The sequence below is a fragment of the Gadus macrocephalus genome, chromosome 8 (genome assembly GCF_031168955.1).
Source record: "Gadus macrocephalus chromosome 8, ASM3116895v1".
In the NCBI taxonomy this organism is placed as follows: Eukaryota; Metazoa; Chordata; class Actinopteri; order Gadiformes; family Gadidae; genus Gadus; species Gadus macrocephalus.
In genome coordinates this window covers 8,740,632-8,761,765 of record NC_082389.1, presented here as the reverse complement: position 1 = coordinate 8,761,765, position 21,134 = coordinate 8,740,632, and the positions used below count along the sequence as shown (strand labels likewise).

General features: G+C 46.0%; 1 protein-coding gene across 3 annotated transcripts in view; it reads left to right on the top strand.

Moving 5' to 3' along the window:
- Window positions 1-21,134, top strand: part of LOC132462858 (retinal-specific phospholipid-transporting ATPase ABCA4-like) — a 53,015-nt gene that overhangs the window by 17,809 nt on the left and 14,072 nt on the right. For 2 of the 3 annotated variants that reach the window (XM_060058622.1, XM_060058620.1), the window contains exons 14-40: window positions 645-821; window positions 2,605-2,827; window positions 3,690-3,911; window positions 4,817-5,021; window positions 5,588-5,680; window positions 6,330-6,563; window positions 7,045-7,222; window positions 7,880-8,011; window positions 8,786-8,925; window positions 9,609-9,746; window positions 10,699-10,880; window positions 11,297-11,402; window positions 11,812-12,017; window positions 12,466-12,520; window positions 12,760-12,819; window positions 13,299-13,471; window positions 13,886-14,010; window positions 14,491-14,589; window positions 15,732-16,010; window positions 16,476-16,508; window positions 16,622-16,727; window positions 17,149-17,223; window positions 17,510-17,679; window positions 18,365-18,542; window positions 19,623-19,738; window positions 20,092-20,239; window positions 20,725-20,848. In XM_060058622.1, coding sequence (XP_059914605.1) covers window positions 645-821; window positions 2,605-2,827; window positions 3,690-3,911; window positions 4,817-5,021; window positions 5,588-5,680; window positions 6,330-6,563; window positions 7,045-7,222; window positions 7,880-8,011; window positions 8,786-8,925; window positions 9,609-9,746; window positions 10,699-10,880; window positions 11,297-11,402; window positions 11,812-12,017; window positions 12,466-12,520; window positions 12,760-12,819; window positions 13,299-13,471; window positions 13,886-14,010; window positions 14,491-14,589; window positions 15,732-16,010; window positions 16,476-16,508; window positions 16,622-16,727; window positions 17,149-17,223; window positions 17,510-17,679; window positions 18,365-18,542; window positions 19,623-19,738; window positions 20,092-20,239; window positions 20,725-20,848 — 3,977 coding nt within the window. The remainder of the gene's footprint in view (window positions 1-644; window positions 822-2,604; window positions 2,828-3,689; window positions 3,912-4,816; window positions 5,022-5,587; window positions 5,681-6,329; window positions 6,564-7,044; window positions 7,223-7,879; window positions 8,012-8,785; window positions 8,926-9,608; window positions 9,747-10,698; window positions 10,881-11,296; window positions 11,403-11,811; window positions 12,018-12,465; window positions 12,521-12,759; window positions 12,820-13,298; window positions 13,472-13,885; window positions 14,011-14,490; window positions 14,590-15,731; window positions 16,011-16,475; window positions 16,509-16,621; window positions 16,728-17,148; window positions 17,224-17,509; window positions 17,680-18,364; window positions 18,543-19,622; window positions 19,739-20,091; window positions 20,240-20,724; window positions 20,849-21,134) is intronic. The other variant, XM_060058623.1, reaches the window with a different exon arrangement.

The following is a 21,134-nucleotide window of genomic DNA, read 5'->3' as shown; positions in this document are numbered from 1 at the left end:
GTATACCATCACTTATTTAGACTCTTCTCAACTCCTACCGTACCATCTCCTCTCCTCTCCTCTCCTCTCCTCTCCTCGCCTCGCCTCGCCTCTCCTCGCCTCGCCTCTCCTCTCCTCTCCTCTCCTCTCTTCTCCTATACTCCTACCCTCTCCTCTGCTCTCCTCTCTTCTCCTATACTCCTACCCTCTCCTCTCCTCCCCTCTCCTCTCCTCTCCTCTCCTCTCCTCTCCTCGCCTCGCCTCGCCTCGCCTCTCCTCTCCTCTCCTCTCCTCTCCTCTCCTCTCTTCTCCTATACTCCTACCCTCTCCTCTCCTCTCCTCTCCTCCCCTCTCCTCGCCTCTCCTCGCCTCGCCTCTCCTCTCCTCTCCTCTCCTCTCCTATACTCCTCTCCTCTCCTATACTCCTCTCCTCTCCTCTCCTCTCCTCCCCTCTCCTCGCCTCTCCTCGCCTCGCCTCTCCTCTCCTCTCCTCTCCTCTCCTATACTCCTCTCCTCTCCTCTCCTCTCCTCTCCTCTCCTCTCCTCTCCTCTCCTCTCCTCTCCTACTATGCTCCCCTCTCCTCCCTCTTCTGTCCTATCCTTCCCTCCCCTCCCCTCCCCTTCTACACCCCACCCTTTCTTCCCCTCTCCCTCCCCCTCCCCAGGTACTGGGACCCGGGTCCCAGGGCAGACCCGATGGAGGACCAGAGGTACATCTGGGGGGGCTTCTCCTACCTGCAGGACATGATAGAGCACGGCATCCTCAGGCTCCACACGGGCAACGACTGGCCCCTAGGGGTCTACATCCAGCAGATGCCCTACCCGTGCTACGTCGACGACCTGTGAGTTGGTCCGACGCCCAATAGAAGTGCATCGCATGGTTGGATGAATGTCTTTTCTTTTTTAATGTTGTTTTGTTGTCGCTGATAAAGGTATACATTCTGAAACTAAAAGTACACCGGTCGTAAATATCTAACGAAAACAAGATTCTAGTGCAACCCCCAATGCCCACGCCCTCCTTCTCCATTTCATTGAGCAGAAGCACTTTGCTGACAGAAACCTTTTTTTTCAATTTCATCATGGTTTCGGGGATCAACCGAAGTGCTGTGCTGCATTATGATCTTTGAGCAGTGCCAGCAAAACACGAGGACACAATAACAAAGGGAATGGAATGGATATGTACAAACATTATCAACACAACAACAAGCATCAACTTGAGGCCACACAATGTTATTGCTGCTTATGTTTTTATTGAAATGGTGGTATTGTCCCCTTATACTTATCGGTTATATATTCTTTAAAGACTTGCCATTTGTCCAAGAAAAGTCATACATTTTTGTCTGATTTGTCTTCTATTGACCACGGCTGGTTTATTCAGAGGCAGAGATCAGCTGAAGATTCCTGTGGGTAATCAGTTGGATGAAATCTAACATATTCACTCACATTGTGCTTCCTGACAGCAGATAAATCAACTAATTGAACCGGACACAAAGCATTTAGAAAAGGCATCACGGCATACACTTTTACTCACAGTGACTAACAATTAGAGCATTTGTCATCAACGCAGAGTTGACAAATGCACTGTACAAAGCAGGCTAAGCCAAGAAAGCCTTCCATGAGAGAAACGATTGAGTGATTCACACAAAACAAACTTGGCAGACACCTTGGCAGACATCCGTGTGGAAACAGCCAAAGTTGTTGAGATACAATAAAATGTTACTTTATTAATCCCTGAGTAGATGTTTGGCTTTGGCACCGGGCCTGTTTACCTGGGGGAATGCGGAGTGATTACACATATACTGAATTCAGAGCTCTTCAATGGAAAGTTTGGATGAATAAATATGCTAGGATGATGACATACTGCTGGGGAAATCTGCTCTATTGGCCTATCTGAGCGTTTATCCGGGATGATTGGTTTGGCCATGACATTGTTCTACTGAATTTTGTATTTGGCAAGCAGTCGGTCTGTTATCGGAAAGGAGGAAATGGGGACTCTTCTATCTCTTGGGGTGTTTTCTCAGTCGCCAACACCTGATGTCGGACAATAGGTTGGGTGTTTGGAACACAGCCTGCCAACATACTAGGGCTTGAAACGCATAATGTATTGAGACAAAGCCATCGATTCTGCTGTGCGATCAGAATGGATCGCTTCAGCTTTGACCCAGACAACCGGGTCGAAGTTGAAGTTGTATGAACCCTGCGCGCTCTTCAAGGTTGACAATCCAAGCTGTCCGCAACACCAAGGGGCGCCTTGGTCTGGCTCCTTCGACGTTCACCTCACTAACGTTGTGAGCCCCTGGCGACCCCCACATGACAGAGGGTTTGTTATCTGTCATGTGGGGGGTCATGGATGGATGTCATGATTGCTGCTGTCTATATGTTTTTATATGTTTTTCTGTGGTATAGGTGGGAAGAGGGTTTATCTGTTGTATATGTGGGAAGAGAGTTTATTTGTTATCGGTGTGCTACACAGTGTTGCTACACTGTGTTGTGCCTTTTTAAACGTATGCTGCCCTGAAACCAACTTGACTGTGTGAAAACCATTATCCCCGTGGGGCCATTAAAGAACCCAACTAAGTGACTAACTCCCGCGTTGACCCTCTGTTCCCCCCGTCTCCCCTCCAGCTTCATGATCACACTGAACCGATGCTTCCCCATCTTCATGGTGCTGGCCTGGATCTACTCGGTGTCCATGACGGTGAAGAGCATCGTGCTGGAGAAGGAGCTCCGCCTCCGCGAGACCCTGAAGGCCATGGGCGTGGCCAACGGGGTCATCTGGTACACCTGGTTCATCGACAGCTTCATCATGATGACCGCCAGCACTGCGCTGCTCACCACCATCATCATGGTGAGAGGGGGAGGAGGGGGGGGGGTTAGGGGGGCATTTGGTCATGGTGGTATTTGGCGGGATAGAGAGATCGGAGTATGAAGTACATTGCAGTTGAGATGTTGCCCTTTGCGTGTGTGCAACGGTGCCCTCTGCTGGAATATGTGTTTACCGCAGCTTTGAATGAATCTGACTGAATGAATGAATCCACTTTATTTTTGGAGGTGTGGTGCTTGTTTCCTCCTCCCTGACCTTGGCATGCTGATCAGAGCGTTGTACCAAGCCTTGTCTTGGTTTACATAAGATAACCAAACCTGGTGAATATTTACAAAGTACACAACAATCATGTGTTTGGTGGAGTCAATCGAGGATTTCTCCTCTCCCTTCCTCTCCTCACTTCTCCTCCATTCTCCTCGGTCCTCCTCCCCTCTCCTTTGTCCTCCTCTCCTGAACCTTGTCTCCTCTCCTTACCTCTCCTCTTCTCTCTTCTCCTCTTCTCTCTTCTCCTGTCCCATGTCTCCTATCTTCTCTCCTCTGTTTTCTCTCCTCTCCTGTTCCCCGTCTCCTCTCCTTTGTCCTCCTCTCCTGAACCCTGTCTCCTCTCCTTACCTCTCCTCTTCTCTCCTCTCCTCTCCTCTCCTGTCCCCCGTCTCCTCTCCTTTGTCCTCCTCTCCTGAACCCTGTCTCCTCTCCTCTCCCGTCTCCCGTCTCCCGTCTCCCGTCTCCCCACCTCCCCACCCACTCCCAGCCGTTAAAAGTGAATATCACCGAGCACATGAATTACCTCCAATGTTCTTGAAGACTCACCGCGCGGCATCGTCGGCCTCATGTGATGCGGCGCCCCCCCCCCCCCCCCCCCCCCTCTCTCCTCGGCCCCTCCTAGGGCGGCAAGGTGCTGAACTACAGCGACCCCCTGCTGGTGTTCCTCTTCCTGCTGACCTTCACGCTGGCCACCATCATGCAGTGCTTCCTGCTCAGCGTCTTCTTCAACAAGGCCAACCTGGCGGCGGCCTGCAGCGGCATCATCTACTTCACCCTCTACCTGCCCCACCTGCTGTGCTCCGCCTGGCAGGACCGCATCACCCGCCCCATGAAGCTGGCCGCCGTAAGCCCTCGGACGCCCGCCCCCCCCCCACCGCCATGGCCCATCCCCTCGTGGTTGTGTGTGTGTGTGTGTGTGTGTGTGTGTGTGTGTGTGTGTGTGTGTGTGTGTGTGTGTGTGTGTGTGTGTGTGTGTGTGTGTGTGTGTGTGTGTGTGTGTGTGTGTGAGGGTGTGTGTGGGTGGCTGGGTGGGTGTGGGTGTGTGTTTGTTTGTTAGTGTGTGTGTGTGTGTGTGTGTGTGTGTGTGTATCTGTGTGTGTGTGTGCACCTATATGCACGTGTTCCTTGTATGTTTGTTAGTGTGTCTGTGTGTTTGTGTGTGTGTGCACGTGAATGCATGCGTTCCTTGTAAGTTTGTTAGTGTGTGTGTGTGTGTGTTTGTGTGTATGCACGTGTTCCCTGTAATTTCTTAGTGTGTTTGTGTGTTTGTCTGTTTCCGTGTATGCTTGTTTGTGTTTGTTTCCTGTGTGTTCACTATCCATGTGCACGCTCTCACACCGTCCAACACCCGTGTTACCGTGTGTGTGTGTGTGTGTGTGTGTGTGTGTGTGTGTGTGTGTGTGTGTGTGTGTGTGTGTGTGTGTGTGTGTGTGTGTGTGTGTGTGTGTGTGTGTGTGTGTGTGTGTGTGTGTGCGTGTGTGAGGGAGAGTGTTTCTAGATATATAGAGAAATATAGTAACACAGATAATGGATGTCCTCTGCATGTTTGTGTGTGTTTGTGTGTGTGTGCAGCATATGTGTGTATCTTCTTTGCACCAGGTGCGGCGTTGAACACTGGACATGTTCTATAATTCCTATCCATCAACGCACTCACACTTGGTGGCCCCCTTTTCTTCTCTGACCATATCCCGTGCGTGTGGGTAGCCCTGGTGACCCACACTTTGTCCTCTCTGTCTCTGTCACCTCCAGAGTCTCCTGTCCCCCGTGGCCTTCGGCTTCGGGACAGAGTACCTGTCCCGCTACGAGGAGCAGGGCCTGGGCCTGCAGTGGGACAACATCCAGAGCAGCCCCCTAGAGGGGGACTCCTACTCCTTCATGACCTCCGTAGGCATGATGCTGCTGGACGCCGTGCTGTACGGCGTGCTGGCCTGGTACCTCGACAACGTTTTCCCAGGTCTCACCTCTTTGTGTTCGTACATTGAAATAAATTACCAAAATGATATGTTTTGGTTTCAAGGTTGTATAATTGATTGTAGGCCGAAACATAAATGATCACATTTATCTGATCTTCCCTCACGATCCGCTGGCTGCCCGCCCAATAAGCAGGCCGTCAAAAAAAAAACGCGTCTCTGTAGGCAACCTATGCTCCGAGATCGCACACAAAAACACAAAATAAATAGTGTTCCAACCATTCAACGACGAGGAGTTGGGTGTTTAGGGTTTTGCGCTGCGTTTAACATCGTTTTTACTGGATGCACGAAACGCGGGAGGGAGGGGCGAGCTGGCTCCGTTTGTCTGGCATCTCGCTTCAAATACCAACAGAAGTCAGGTCACCCAACATCGCTGATACAACCTTTAATGTTTTGATATGGTTGTGCAAGAGTTATCTGACGGATATGGTTGTGCAAGACTTCCTGACAGATCTCTTTGTTGTTATGCGTGTCATGCATGCATGCATGGATGTTAGTCTGTGTGTGTACATACAGGTTGATGGAACTCTGATTTACTTCTGCCGTGCAGGTCAATATGGAATCGGTCGACCGTTCTACTTCCTCTTCCAGCCCTCATACTGGAGCAAACCCGACCCACAGGTCCCGGATACGGCTTATGACAGTAAGCCTCTCTCCCCGGATACAAGTGTTAGGTCTCATTTGATTTTGCATAAATGTCGGGAAGTTTTAAAGTAATCCGATAAAAAAACTAAGTGATGTCATGGGTGTTATGTTCTTTCTTTTACATGCAGAAGTCACCCTGCTAGTACTGAATTGTTTAAGCTGTCAAGTACCGTGAACACGGTGATGACAAAATCCCGTTTCCTTAATGCCCCCTCAGACTTAAGGGGCATTAAGTCTGATAGTCCTCCATGCTAATTTTCCCCATCCCCATCGTTTTTCTCATGTGTCTCATCTAGGGATCAACCTATATGGATTTTTTAGGGCCGATACCGATACCGATTTTTTTTCATCAGCCTTAGCCGATGACCGATAGGCCGATTTTCTTGAACCGATATTTGGAGCCGATAATGGTTTTCCTCCCTCAATTTACATCATAAACAGAAATACATAATGATGATAAGAAATGTAACAAGTCTCAATTTTGAAAAAGGATCATTTATTGATCTGTCTGTAAACCATGGCGGGAAAAAATATATCAAAAAAATATCTGCGAAAAAAATCGGCCGATAAACGTAAAAAACACAAATATCTGCCGACGGATATATCGTTGGATCACTAGTCTCATCCCACCCCTCTGTACCCTCCAGTCCCCGAGAGGCCAGAGGCTGAGGCGGCGGTGGGCGAGGAGGAGCAGCAGGAGAAGGATGTGGAGAGCCTGGGCCACCCAGAGACCTTACACTGCAACGGCTCGGCCAGCCGGCACACCTGCAAGCACCAGGACAAGAGGGAGCGGCTGGAGAGGCAGAGGGAGCAGCTCAGACGACAGCAGCAGGAGGAGGAGAACCCGGAAGAGCAGCCGACCGACCAGCAGGGCGGCACCGGTAAGAGATGCAGGATGGTGGAGGTCCTGGAGGCCTTACTGTCCCCACTTCCCTTGGCCTGTGTCTGGTATCACTCTGCGTCGTTTTAAGTAAAGCTAAACGATTAATCGAATTCAAACCGCCGTCGCGCAACAGACTCGAGATCAGTAAGATTCGTATCAATTTCTTTCACGATCTTTAAAAAGAAAAATCGCGTCCTAAATCGCAATCGCGATATCGGTCGAAATAATCGCGATTCGATTATTTCCCGAAATCGTTCAGCCCCAGTTTTAAGTGAATGTGTCTGCTTATTGACTTGGGCCCAATCCCATTTCGACCCCTTACCTCTTCCCCTTACCCCTCCCCCCTTCAATTTACCCCTTCAAAACAAGGGGGAGGGGTAAGGGGTAGAAATGGGATTGGGCCTTAACACCGAGATAGTGAATAGATCCTTGCTAGGATGAAGATATCCTCTCCCATTGTTTTCCCGGTAACGCTGCAGGCCAGCTGTTCTTTGAGCCCGAGCCGGTGGGTCTTGTGAGGGGGGTGCAGATCCAGGACCTGGTCAAGGTGTACAAGGGCTGCTCTCGTCCCGCCGTCGACGGCCTCACCATCGCATTCTACGAGGGCCAGATCACCTCTTTCCTGGGGCACAACGGCGCCGGCAAGACCACCACCATGTGAGCCCGGCAGCCGACGCAGCAGTGTCCCTTAGGACGGTGTCAGCAGAGTCTTATTGGATTCTCACAGTCGATTGATATGTATGATACTTACTTTGATAGATTTGTTTCATTGCAAGATCTTGCAATGATACATTTTTATTAGGGCTGGGCAAGTTATTGCGTTAATTTTGCGTTAACGCAATCTTATTTTAACGCGATTAACACAAATTGACGCATTAGCGAACGTTCTCTTTTTCTTTTTTTTCCTTTTGATTTTGAAAGGTTTTGCCCGCAGAAATTCAACATGCATATCAGAAATCATTTTTGCTTTTAGTTGCACTTACTTTACATTCAATATCTCTTGCAGTAAATGAGTAACCATTCACAATTTCCTAATCTGTGGTGTTCTGTAAGTTTCATATTCAACCCAGACTGAGTGAGTCAATTTAACTCCCTCAAGATCACTTGGTCTAGTTTTTGCTTATTATCATTCCTCAGTCATTCCATTTGATCACCTCATTTAACTTCAATTGGAGGGGATTTAAATATTAAAATATATATATATATATATATTTTTTATCTTTGCCCAGCCCTCATTTTTATACGTATCATTTCTTCCCTCTCTGACTGGGAGAAATGAAAGATAAATCTGATTTCTTTTTCATTTCTCCCCAGGTCCATCCTGACCGGCCTCTACCCCCCCACCTCGGGCACGGCCTTCATCAACGGACGGGACATCCGGACGGAGATGGACGAGATCCGGACCTCCCTGGGCATGTGCCCTCAGCACAACATCCTCTACAACCAGTGAGTGCTGGGCATTCGACCTGCCATCACACCCCAACCAACTCTGTTTATTAGGGGGTCCCACTCTTTCTATGTGGCTAATATGTCTGGAAATATATAACAAATATTATTAAATATTAAACAAGTTCAATTATGGTATTATCTTCAATCATGAGCAGGGCAATTGTGACTGATCATTTCCTTTGAGATTAATAAATCAATACTTAGGAATTGATCAGTAGAATGCATGGGGATGCTATGGATTGTGTAAGATGTTTGTTTTTTCCTCCAAAGACAAGCATGATAGTGCATTGTTAGTGTGAGTGGGTGAGGCGACACTTTCTTCCCACACACATACAAAGACCCACACCCACTATCTCAAGCACTTGACAAGCCCCATATAAATGCAATGAATTTCTATCCTTATGATTGAATCCTGTCCATCGTTCGGTATTCGGTACGCTCCCCACCGGTGTTCTGAGTCCCTGCGTGCGGGCGGGCACGGCGTCCTAACCCCCCTCTTGGGTCGGCTTAGCTCAGGAGGTAGAGCGGTTGTCTTGTAACCGAAAGGTTGCTAGTTCGATCCCCAGCTCCTCCTAGCTGAGGGTTGATGCGTCCCTGTTGCGAGACACTTAACCCTGACTGCTCCTGACGAGCTGGCTGTCGCCTTGCATGGTTGACTCTGCCGTCGGTGGGTCAATGTGTGTATTAACTGATGTACGTCGCTTTGGATAAAAGCGTCTGCTAAATGCCCTGATTGTAGTTGTACTTGTGACCCTCTCCCGTGCTGTGCAGCCTCACCGTGGAGGAGCACATCCTGTTCTACTCCATGCTGAAGGGCCGCTCCCAGGACGAGGCGCAGGCGGAGGTGGAGAGCATGCTGGAGGACCTGGAGCTGCCCCACAAGCGGGACGACGAGGCCCAGGACCTCTCGGGTAAGAACCGCCGGCTCCACCGCCAGCCCGTATAGCTTTCACTGTGTTGGTATTCAGGAACGGACTTTGTGGAAGGATTTATTTTTTCTCTTGGATGAACGTTTTAATGCCGCTGCTTCTGAAAGGGATTGATCGCAGAAATAAAAGTCTTCGTACAATTCTTTCAGCCAGCAATTTTGTATATTTATGAACCTTGTTATTATTCCCCTGACAAAAAAATTATAATAATCTTGGTTAAATTCTTTCAGCCAGCAATTATGTATATTTATGTAGCTTGTTATTATTCCTCTGTTTTATTTTTTTATCATAGTCTTGTTAAAATTCTTTCAGCCAACAATTATGTATATTTATGTAGCTTATTATTATTCCTCAGATAATTTATTTTTTATAATAATCTTCTTAAAATTCTATCAGTTAGCAATTATGTATATCTTTGTAGCTTGCTATTGTTCTCTCTGATAATTAAATGATTAAATTGCACATGTTTGACAACTGCTAAAGGAAATGAACAATTATTTATTCCACTCTATTTAATTATTAGAACATAAATTAACCCAGACAATGTTTTTGTTCAAAATTCATTGTATACGACGTAGACGTTTTCTCTTGTGTGCTCTGGACTAATTTACACTTCACACAACTTATGTATGGTCTGTAATTTCCTGTCTTTGAAACCTGCACAGGCGGTATGCAGAGGAAGCTGTCTGTTGCCATGGCGTTTGTTGGAGGGTCCAAGATAGTGATCCTGGATGAGCCCACGTCGGGGGTGGACCCCTACTCAAGACGCTCCATCTGGGAACTGCTGCTCAAGTACCGAAACGGTGAGAGACGTACCACCAGACAGTTCCTCTTCCCAAGTGTTCAGACTAGAGTGTACAGTATCTTATCTCATGTGTTCGTTGTCCATGAAAGATGAACAAATTCATTGCATGAAATAAATGAATAATGTTATATCAACTCATATTGATAATATAATATGATTTAATTAAACTTGATATCAACATAATTAAGACAATTCAAATAAAAAGGAAAACTGAATTCTTCTTCTTACCATTTAACTAAATCCGTAAATTTTTGTTTTGAGGGCTTTCACGCTGTATAATCTAGTTTTGCTCTTGGTTCTTTAACAATGGGCAATGGTAGTCAAACAAATACATCACAACCGTGAGTGTCAATCAAAACCCTATTTATATAAAGCAACGTCGGGCGAGCGATAATTACTGATTTAATGTGAGCAAATGTTGCATCAAGATTCACGGTTATCACATCACAAATGTAATCCAAGAATAAAGGACTGAGGGAAGTGTGTTATGTGTTACGGGCGAACTTCCTCTGGACTCCAGACAACCAATCTCCCGGGGTGGTTGGATATTTGCTTTCATTTTAGACTAAATTAAATAGTGTTTTGATGGAGTCTCATGATACTGATGTATTTATTTGACTACCATTGGCCATTGCTACAGAACCAACAGCAAAAATAGATTATTACAGCTTTAATGCCCTCAAAACCCAAATTGACTGCTTTACTTATGGTTAGAAGAGGAATTCAGTTTTTTCAGTTGTATAGTTGAATAGTAATATTTAGATTTATATAAAGTTAAATTACATTATATTAAGTTAAGTTATCCTTTATTGTCCCTTTTCGGGGAAATTCTTTCTCTGCTTTGGACCCATCCATGTGGTGAACACATACACACTTGCATACACATAAGCACTTCTGAATATTAGACAAATCACTATATAACGTTATATTCATCACACCGCCGTCCACAGGCCGCACGGTGATCCTGTCCACGCACCACATGGACGAGGCCGACCTGCTGAGCGACCGCGTGGCCATCCTGTCCCAGGGCCGGCTCCACTGCTGCGGCTCCCCGCTCTTCCTCAAGAACTACTTTGGCGTGGGCTTCTACCTCACGCTGGTGCGCCGCATGAGGGACCTCCGGCGGAAGGAGGTGAGCTCCCTGGGCCGGCGCTTCCCCCTTTCATGGAGCCCGTTGTTCACGCGGCGGCTGGGAATTGCGGTGCGGTCGGCTGGAAGCGTTTGATTTGTGTTGGTCTATCCATTTATTGAATTGAGGAAGGTAGCTGTCAAGAATTTGTATTGAGTTTTTTGCTCTATACATACTCTATGCAAAACCCATATGTAGTCCTAAACGCCGCCACTAGGGGGCACTGGGACATTGTTTTTCACTTTTCCTGAGATACTATATGTATATGTTTCTGTGTTCTTCTGTCTACCATTAAATAATTGTTGAAATGCTTATTTTATTTTTATTGTTTCTCTATCTTATTCCATTATTGTATTGTGCTAAGCCTCATCTAAAGGTGTACCTTGTTGTTCCTTCTCCTTGCCTCCTGTGCTGGTCAGAACGACTGTGACTGTGCGTCAGATTGCTCGTGTGCTTGCTCCCTCTGCACCAAGTATAAGGATGACTCCCAGAACCTCTCCCAGCACATAGACAGAGCCCTGGACGGTGAGTGTGTGTTTACAGTTTACTACTTAGTTAGTCATTTCGCAGGGAATTTGTTCCAAAGTAACTTTGAGGTAGTGGTCATGCAGCTCAATCAAGGATACCTACAGGCAGTGGACATGGGGGATGCATGCCCCTTGTTGCTGGTTGTCAAAAAACCTCGACACTACGCTTTTGTTACACCCTAACTTCTTACTACGACTCAATGCATACACTTTGACTCTGTTATCAGTCGTTATGCAAATCAATTTTTTTTCTGACACACCGTCCTACTTCATACTACTCCCTCTCATCCTCTTCCTCCACCTATTCTTCTTCAAAATCCTCCTCTACTTCCTGCTCCTCTTCTACCGCCACCTTCTTCGTCGTCATCGTCTATCTCCACATCCTCCTCGTCCTCTTCCACCACCAGGGGACATAGACAGCATCACCAGCCTGATCCACCACCACGTCCCGGAGGCCAAGCTGATCGAGAGCATTGGCCAGGAGCTCACCTACCTACTACCCAGCAAGGGCTTCAAGCACCGGGCGTACGCCAGCCTCTTCCGGGAGCTGGAGGAGACCCTGGGAGACATGGGCCTCAGCAGCTTCGGCATCTCTGACACCTCGCTGGAGGAGGTAGAGTAGGGAGGGACCTGGAAACATTATTCATGTTTGATTGCATTGGTTTTGGTTTGGTAATGTCTTCATTTTATGTTTTGTAATTGCTATGTATAGGAACAACACAATTAGGAGTTGGTATGATAATTACAATTGGCCATGTTTTTGTCTTCTGGCGTTTGAGCAACAGAATATGATGTCAGGTTATACGTTTAGAAGTACCAATGAATAGGTTTTATGTATAGATGGAAAGCTTCTGGGGGCATTTTGTCCTGTGATGTCATAAACGTCACTCCTGTGGACCTCGCTAGGCTTGGCTATCTCCATCCTTCTTCTATTCATTTGTTGCCAGGTGGTTGCTTATGTTCCAAATTTGTCACAAAATATGAGACGTATTAGAATCTTGTTTCCTTGGGTTCTTGAGCAACGAGAGGTAATCTGATTAGGTATAATTCTTCTTTCCTAGATATTCATAAAGGTCACTTCGGACGGAGAGGCAGCGAGCAACGGAAAGACTCCTGGTAAATACTGATGATAATCTCTCCCCTTTTTACCTGTTGAACCTTCAGTACAATGCGTTTCTCCTTTGTGTGTCCTGATTTTGGATTTTGTATGTTGTGAAATATTGTGTGTCAACCGTATCTGTGTTTAGCCTCAATGTGTTCATCCTTGTATCTGTGCTGTTTGGTGTCTGTGTTAAACCTTTAGTTTTGTCTGTGATGTCTTTCTCGTGTCTGTACCTGGGTGCTTCGACCTCTAGAGCAGTGGATGTTACGTCAACGGAAGAGTAGCAACAAATGTGCTGCAGAGGTCGTGGAAGGTCAGAGAGACTAGACTATATATATAACAACTCGTAAAAAGCCTGCTTGCTTTGCCGGAATCTCCTGAGACATTTGCTGTAAACTACTGCTACTATCTACCTGACAGCTTTGCATAGGAGAGAATTTAAAACCAGCGATTGCTTGCTGCTCTTTATGGATACACATTTACTGTGGAGCAACAACACCCTATCCCGTTCGTGAGTGGATTAAGAGGATTAAAATATTAGCTACGCTTAACAGAGATTTAAAACAAATCCATGGTCCACATGGGCTTGAATTAGTTCTGAACACAGATTTGCATCAGATCCTGACAATTCTTCAAAGAAATGATTAGCATGGCTGTCTTAGTCTTAGCTAGCCACAACACTCCCACACATAGTTAAGTGTATCCTCACTCCTTTATGTTTCACTTTCAATCCGTTACTCCGATTGGAACCCTTCGATGCTCATTGTGATCCATATTGATTGACTGCTGCAGAAGCCAATGGGGAGGCTCAGGACAACGGGGGCTCCTGCGGGCCCTCTGACAGCAACGAGGGGCGGGGCTCCAGACAGGTGAAAGGCTGCAGGCTGGTCCTGAAGCAGTTCCATGCCCTGCTGGTGAAGAGGTTCCACCACGCCGTGCGCTGTAAGAAGGACTTCTTGGCACAGGTAGGAAAAGCTAGTGATGATGATACAGTAAGTGACTGAGTTCACGCCGGATAGAACCTGTAGCCTTTGTGTCAGTTTTATGGTTGATTATGTTGTTGTAGAATAAGGATTGCAAGACACGTATTTGCCTTTTTGCAATTCTATGGATAACCTTACATAGTTAGAAAGAATGATTGCAAGAGGTTTTTATTAAAACTTGTTAAGTGTTTTCATTTGAGTACCGGTAAGTATTTATGAATATTGGTTTGAAAGGAGTAGGTGTTGCAACTTGATGAATGCCAATTACTAGATGCACTTCAGTCACATTTTCATGAATAAATGGAGAACAAGAAGGAAGTGCAGGTTCAGGTACATGGATAGCTGTGACGGTAGGGAGGGTGTAATCTGCAGTGTTTTGGTCCCCCCCTGTACCAGGTGGTCCTCCCAGCCAGCTTTGTGCTGATAGCGTTGGTCTTCACCACCATCGTACCCCCGTTCGGAGAGTACCCGGGACTCACCCTCAGCCCCTGGCTGTACGGAGAGCAGTTCACCTTCTTCAGGTTGGACCCCCAGGCACACACCTGCCCCCCAGGCACACACCTGGCCCCTGGGAAACAAGTCCAACATCCAAAACACATCTGGCATCAAAACACGCATCCAACCCCCCTAAGCACATATCCTGATCCCTACAACCCACCTGGCCCCCAGAAGACACATCATGACCCCCATAACACCGAGCCTGCGCCCAAAGGCACACATCCGGATTGTAATGACACCCCTTGTTCAATTCAATGTCCTTTTAGGATTTGTCTTGAGGTACAGTGTGTAGATAACCTTTTGAGTTTAGATTTTATTCAATCATTCAATTATTTGGTTTTAATCTGATTCATTTTGAGTCGAGTCCATTCTATTGAATAATTTAATCATCAAGCTAATTCCCCAAACATTACACACAATATGAAATCAATTGTTTTTATCCAACCTGTATTTCAGCCCGTTGTTGTCCTGTCTCCTCCTGTTGTTGTTGTTGTTTATTGTAGTAATGAGCGGCCGTTCGATCCCAAGATGAAGCGCTTCACAGAGAGCATGCTGGCTAGCCCGGGGCTGGGCACTCGCTGCCTGGAGGGAGAGCCTCTCAGGTGGGTGACCCCCGCCTGACACCACCGCACCTTTACTGATCCCCGCCGCAGGTCCTGCTAAGACCCGCCCACACTGCCCAGAGTCCAGCTGGGATTGGCTGGTGAGGGGAGGTTACAAATGGTTAAGTTATAGGTGTTTAGGTATTAGGTGAGAGATGGTAAAGTTTCGAATTAAGGTGACATATCATTAAGTGTAGTGTTAGGTTAAAGACGTTTATGTTAGGTATTAGCCAGGTCATGGTTAAGTTACTAGGTAAGACATTAAGTGTAGCGTTAGGTGAAAGACGTTTATGTTAGGTATAAGGTCATGGTTAAGTTACTAGGTAAGACATCATTAAGTGTAGCGTTAGGTGAGAGACGTTTATGTTAGGTATAAGGTCATGGTTAAGTTACTAGGTAAGACATCATTAAGTGTAGTGTTAGGTGAAAGACGTTTATGTTAGGTATTAGGTCATGGTTAAGTTACTAGGTTAGACATCATCTAGTTTAGAGTAAGGTAACAGTTGGTTATGGTGAGTAAACAGTGTCTCGCCAGCCCATCACCGATCAATTCTGAACAGCCTTGGCGGGTCTCACCAGGAAGGGCATGCGGATCCATAATCACGTGGGAGCACCTCACTTATCTATGTTCAGATTCTATATATATATATGAGCACATTACAATATGAGCAATAAATCAATGACACGCTCAACACAAAGACGCTCAAAGACACTTCAAATAAATCGTCCATCATCTTAATGAGTTGAGATACAGATCTATGCATCCCATCCATTCATAAACTGACAAATTAAATGAACTGATTCCAATGTGTCCCATTATTTCCTAATCTCCTTCGTCCGCTCCGATCTCGCAGCTCTAATCCCGTGGGAGCACCACATATGCACCTCGCTTATCTATGTTCTGCGCTTCTATAGCATATATATATACGAACACATTACAATAATAATACAATAATAACAATAATAAATCCATGATACGCTCAACACAGGCTCGAAGACACTTCAAATAAATCGTACATCATTTTAAATGTAGATACAGATCTATACATCCCATCCCATCATAAACCGATGAAGCGATAACCGATTCCGACGGGTCCCATTCTTTCCGATCCCCCTCTTCATTCCGATCTCTCGCTACCCAGCATGCCGTGCGGCGACACCTCGGCATGGGCCTACCCGGCCGTCTCCCCGTTGGTCAGCAACATCCTGCTGAGCCCCGAGTGGCACGAGGGGAACCCCTCCCCGGCCTGCCAGTGCAGCGAGGGCAAGAGGCTGACCATGATGCCCACGTGTCCCCTGGGTGCCGGGGGCACGCCCCCCCGCCAACGCAGGGAGGCCACGGGGGACGTCCTGCTGGACCTGACCGGGCACAACATATCAGACTACCTGGTCAAGACCTACCCCGGCCTCATCCGAACCAGGCGGGTGGCGGCGCGTTACTGTGTTTGGTGTACAGTGCGTGTCTGCGCATGGGTCATTGTTTCATTGTGCGCTTTGAGTGCGACAAAATTAAATTTATCGTTAGAATTTATTATTGTGTACCTGGTCATGAAGATGTACATTCAAATGTAACATTTGTGTGTTTATTTTATGTACTTATTTTATTGTGATGATCATCGGGATCATCATTGTTAGAGTAGATTGTAGGAAAAAAAAGATATCACTTGTACAGGATATTACATTTACATTTGTCGCTTTAGTGCTGAACGTTGCCTTTTGCAACGTCACAATATGGTCGATTGATTTGAAAATGGGGGATATATGAATCTGTGTTCTTCTCTATTGCTCTCTCTCGCTCTTGCTCTTGCACTCACCATCGCTCTCTGTCTGTGTCTGTGTGTTATGGGTGGCATGATTGTGATTGTTTATCTGTTATGTTTTCACAGTTTGAAGAGCAAGTACTGGGTGAACGAACAAAGGTAATCATTTAACTGTTTGCAATGTGTCTCCCCCTAGTGGATGTCATACGTACTACTTCTTTAAAACGGGGTTGCCCGATGGTGAGCATAGGTAACCATCCATGTGTCTACAGATACGGAGGTTTGTCTGTTGGTGGACAGCTCCCAATCTTGGACTTGGACCCCACAGAACTTCAGAACACCTTGAAGCAAGTGGGCCGGATGCTGAACATCACAGGGGTACTTGTTCAACAAATAACATCTAAAATACTTCTTATATTAAGCTTAACAAAGAACAAATAATATGTGTGTTGCAGTGTCTCACCTGACACTAGCTCTATGTAGAACAGACAGCATTTTGTTTAAATTTTAAAATAACCCGGTAGCAAGGTCAGGTTTTCATATCCCTTTTTTATTTTTGGGGGGCCGAGATTGAACTCATCACGATCTCATGATTGTTGAGGGTGAGCCGTACACAAGAGCTGCTCCTGGATGATAATTCCAACACGTCAAACCGTACAAATTTGAACGCAATTAATTAAGATACCTTGGTAGGCTAGTAGGCTGTCTTAAGGAGAGGAATCAGGGGGTATTCTCCCCTTTAACAAAACCATCGACTAAAGTAGCTCGTTTGATGACCACAGTAATGTCTTCTTCACAGGGTACCTATTCTAAACGCGCTCTGAAGGATATCGGGCCGTTCCTGCGCTATATGGAGAGTGAATTCAATATAAAGGTGAGTAAACAGGTGTTGGTTGAATTCCTTCTGGTGCTTTCTGGGAGCAAAGGTATGTTATATGTCCCTCTCTACAGCTGGGTCGGTCATTATATAATGATTCCATTTTTCACGTTGTACTTTTTTTGCATTAATATCACACTTAAATGTTAGGCCTGTTCAGAGGTATTATTATAAAAAAATAAAATTAAATTGTATTGTATTCATGTCAATATTTTGATACTTTTGGTACAGCACATTATCCTACACAATGAATACACACCATCCCTGTTCCTGCCCTCATAAGGTGTGGTACAACAACAAGGGCTGGCACGCCATGGCGTCCTTCATGAACGTGGCCAACAACGCCATCCTCAGGGCCTTCCTGCCCTCCTCGGCCAACCCCGTGGAGTACGGCATCACCGCCGTCAACCACCCGCTCAACCTCACCAAGGAGCAGCTGTCCGAGGTCACCGTGTGAGTGGCCCAGGCGCCCTGCGCTCTTATTCTGAAGCCGTGAACTGAGGTTGTTCCTGTATAGACCTCTGACGGATAAGTCCCGCCCCCCGCTTCCCCGGGTCAAATGTCTATGGGAAATAACATGGGGGTTTTGAATGGTCGTACATAACAAACTCTGTAGGTGGCGAAGAAGTAAAAGCTGCGTCACGCTATGAACCGCACACTTTCTCCATCTAGTTTCGACTGGGTTTTTGGATCGTCGATGCCGTTAAAGTATTTAACAATTATTAATTCCCCTTTAACTTTAGACTTTTACTTTATTGTCCCAAAACAATCCAAAAACCCAGTTGGTTGCTGTGTGGGTCGGATTCAACTGAAATTGAAAATAATATTCATATTCATGTTATGAAGTATAACAGTGTGAAAGGTATTCACAAAGGCCATAGACCCGAGAATGGCAAAGTTATTTTAAAAATAACATTCTGGTTTATTTCCATGTTAGAATAGCAAAAAAACAAAACCTTGACTCAAAAATTGGCTGCAATTTGTTTTGATTATTTTCTAAATCCACCACGTTGTAACCTCTCTCTCTCTCTCTCTCTCTCTCTCTCTCTCTCTCTCTCTCTCTCTCTCTCTCTCTCTCTCTCTCTCTCTCTCTCTCTCTCTCTCTCTCTCTCTCTCTCTCTCTCTCTCTCTCGCCCAGGCTGACCACGTCGGTGGACGCGGTGGTGGCCATCTGCGTCATCTTCGCCATGTCCTTCATCCCGGCCAGCTTCGTCCTCTACCTCATCCAGGAGCGTGCCACCAAGGCCAAACACCTGCAGTTTGTCAGCGGAGTCAGCCCGCTGGTCTACTGGGTGGCCAACTTCTTCTGGGACATGGTGAGGCCGTGGCGGAGGGGAATATCGTAGGAGTTCGGCGGGCCCTCGTTTCAGTCTGGTTCATTCTGGTTTCCGATGCTCATTGGAGGCATTGGAAATGTCAGAGAATTTGAATATGTATCATGGCTCTTTCCAAAAGATAGTGGTACCACCGTGCTCCCTTCCAGTGATTTAAATGTTACATTTCAGGAGAGGGCTCTTGCGACGCGGGCATTTTAGTAGAAGCTGTCATCTTTTTCATTTTTTAATGCAGAAAAGATTTGCTGGGTCCAAACACCGGGTTTATTTGAATAGGGTTTTAAAATGCAAAAGTGCTGTGTGGGAAGTGTGGGAGTACGTGGCATAAGGGATCCACTCTTTGTCCCAGTCTGACTAGCTTAAGTCTGAAGCGGGCCTCACCCCAGACGAGCCACGAAGGAGTCGCTTAGAGGTTCTGTGTTTGGTATAATGGGTGGCAATGGATGGCGCTGTGTGAAGCGTGCCAAGGTTTAGAGCAGGGATGGAACTCATACCCAGGCTGAATGGCGGCGCCGGTGTGACTGCCCCAGTTGGAAACACGACCCGCCTCGGTTCCAGTGAAGACACACAGGTTTGAACTATTTCAAGAGCATGTGAAGGAAAAACACGCACACTATTCTGGATGACGGATCGCCAGAAAAGGAGAAAGAAAACATTGTAGCTGGAATTTGTTCCCTAATTACCATCCTGTTATTATTAGCAGGTTGAGCTCTTTCATATATTTTGCCCTCATTAAAAAAATTGAAATGATAAATTGGTAGGTGTTGCGTTGTAGGCTGCAGAGTGAGTTTTGCCAATTAATACATGATCCATCACACTCTGACACAACGGTATTACATTTTGGATATAGAAGTCTCTTATTCAATATAAACTGCTAACTTTCAACATGGCGACTCATTCTTGGAATGATTTTTTAGTCGTGATAAGGATTTAGTATGGTCAATTTAAACCCAGTGTGATTCCTGATTGCAATCAGAGAAATCAATCCTGGCAGGGCATGGTGATTGCTAGATATGTATTTTTCTCTATTAAAGCGGTGAATTATGTCCCTGCTGTCCCCAGGTCAACTATTCTCTGAGCACAGCCATGGTCGTGGGCATTTTCATGGCTTTCGACAAAAAGTGCTACACCTCCCCCACCAACCTGCCTGCCCTGATAACACTGCTGCTGTTATACGGGTAACTTCAGTTGTTTATCCCTCTTTATTCTCCAATTTCCACAATATACATTATCTACATAGACAGTAAAAACAAACAAAACGCCGGCAGGGTAAAAACAGTCTACAGACTAAGATGACAAGGGAAAGCCTAATTAAATTTGAAAGTTTTATAAAAAAGAAAAAAATCAATAGCATAATTTTTGCTCAGATAAGAGAGGAAAAATAATTAACGCACGCTGAGGAAATGTGAAAATAATGTCTAGAAAATAATTGAATATTGTCTGATCAAAACGTCTGGGGAATAGAAGACGAGGTTGAAGGCCAGTCATGAACTAAGACAGAGTTTCTGATTCTCTTCCCCCCTGTCCCCAGGTGGTCAGTGACCCCCATGATGTACCCCATGTCCTACGTGTTCAGTGTGCCCAGCACGGCCTACGTCTCGCTCGCCTGCATCAACCTCTTCATCGGCATCAACAGCAGCGCCATCACCTTCATCCTGGAGCTCTTTGAAAACAACAGGGTACCGCTGATGCACTTTAATCCTCCAAACGTATTCGAATGCACTTTGAAGTTTGCAAACAGGAAGTAAAAAATAAATTGCATTCCATTTTCTTTGTACGTTTGTTTTTACTTTTGTGAGTTTGTTCTTGTGCGTGGATGTGGAGAAGTTGAAGGATTATCAGTCGCTTAAAATTATTTATTTCACTGGACAATTCATTGTTTCAATCTCAGTTTATACTGACAACTCGATGGAGGTTGTCGGCTAATTCCCCCAAAATATTGGGGTGATTTTTCACTTTAATCCACACATCCACACACACATTTTTCCACACATTGTTTTGGCTTTCATCACTGCAGGTGTGGCCCTTGAGTTTGAAGGCTGCTGTATACACAAGCCTTCCTGGCCTTGTTTGTGCAATACCACAACACTTGTGTCTGTATGTGTGTGGGTCAATATTTATGCTTTTATTTGCATTATTTTTTATTTTGCCTTCTTTGACGTAGTCTTTGCTGACATTCAACGAGTGGCTGAAGAAGGTGCTGCTGCTGTTCCCTCACTTTTGCCTGGGCCGAGGGCTCATAGACATGGCCATGAACCAGGCCGTCACCGACGTCTACGCCAGATTCGGTACAAGCTTTATGTTTGGTTACACGATTCTCCCAAGGCTGCCTAGCCTCGTTTCATTTGTTTTGCAGACACATCAGATTCTAAACTTTGGACAGTTTTGAGGATGCCGAAATCACATGAAATGTTTTGTTTCACCGTCATCGTTCTGCTAGGTCAGGCAATTTATTTTAGAAGCTTTTTTTTGTTGACATTCTCTCTCAGCCTGACAGCAATCGATAAATCAAATGCTCAGACAAAACAAAGGAAGAAAAACTGTATTGGTGGTGGTCCCAGGCCTGTAATAAGA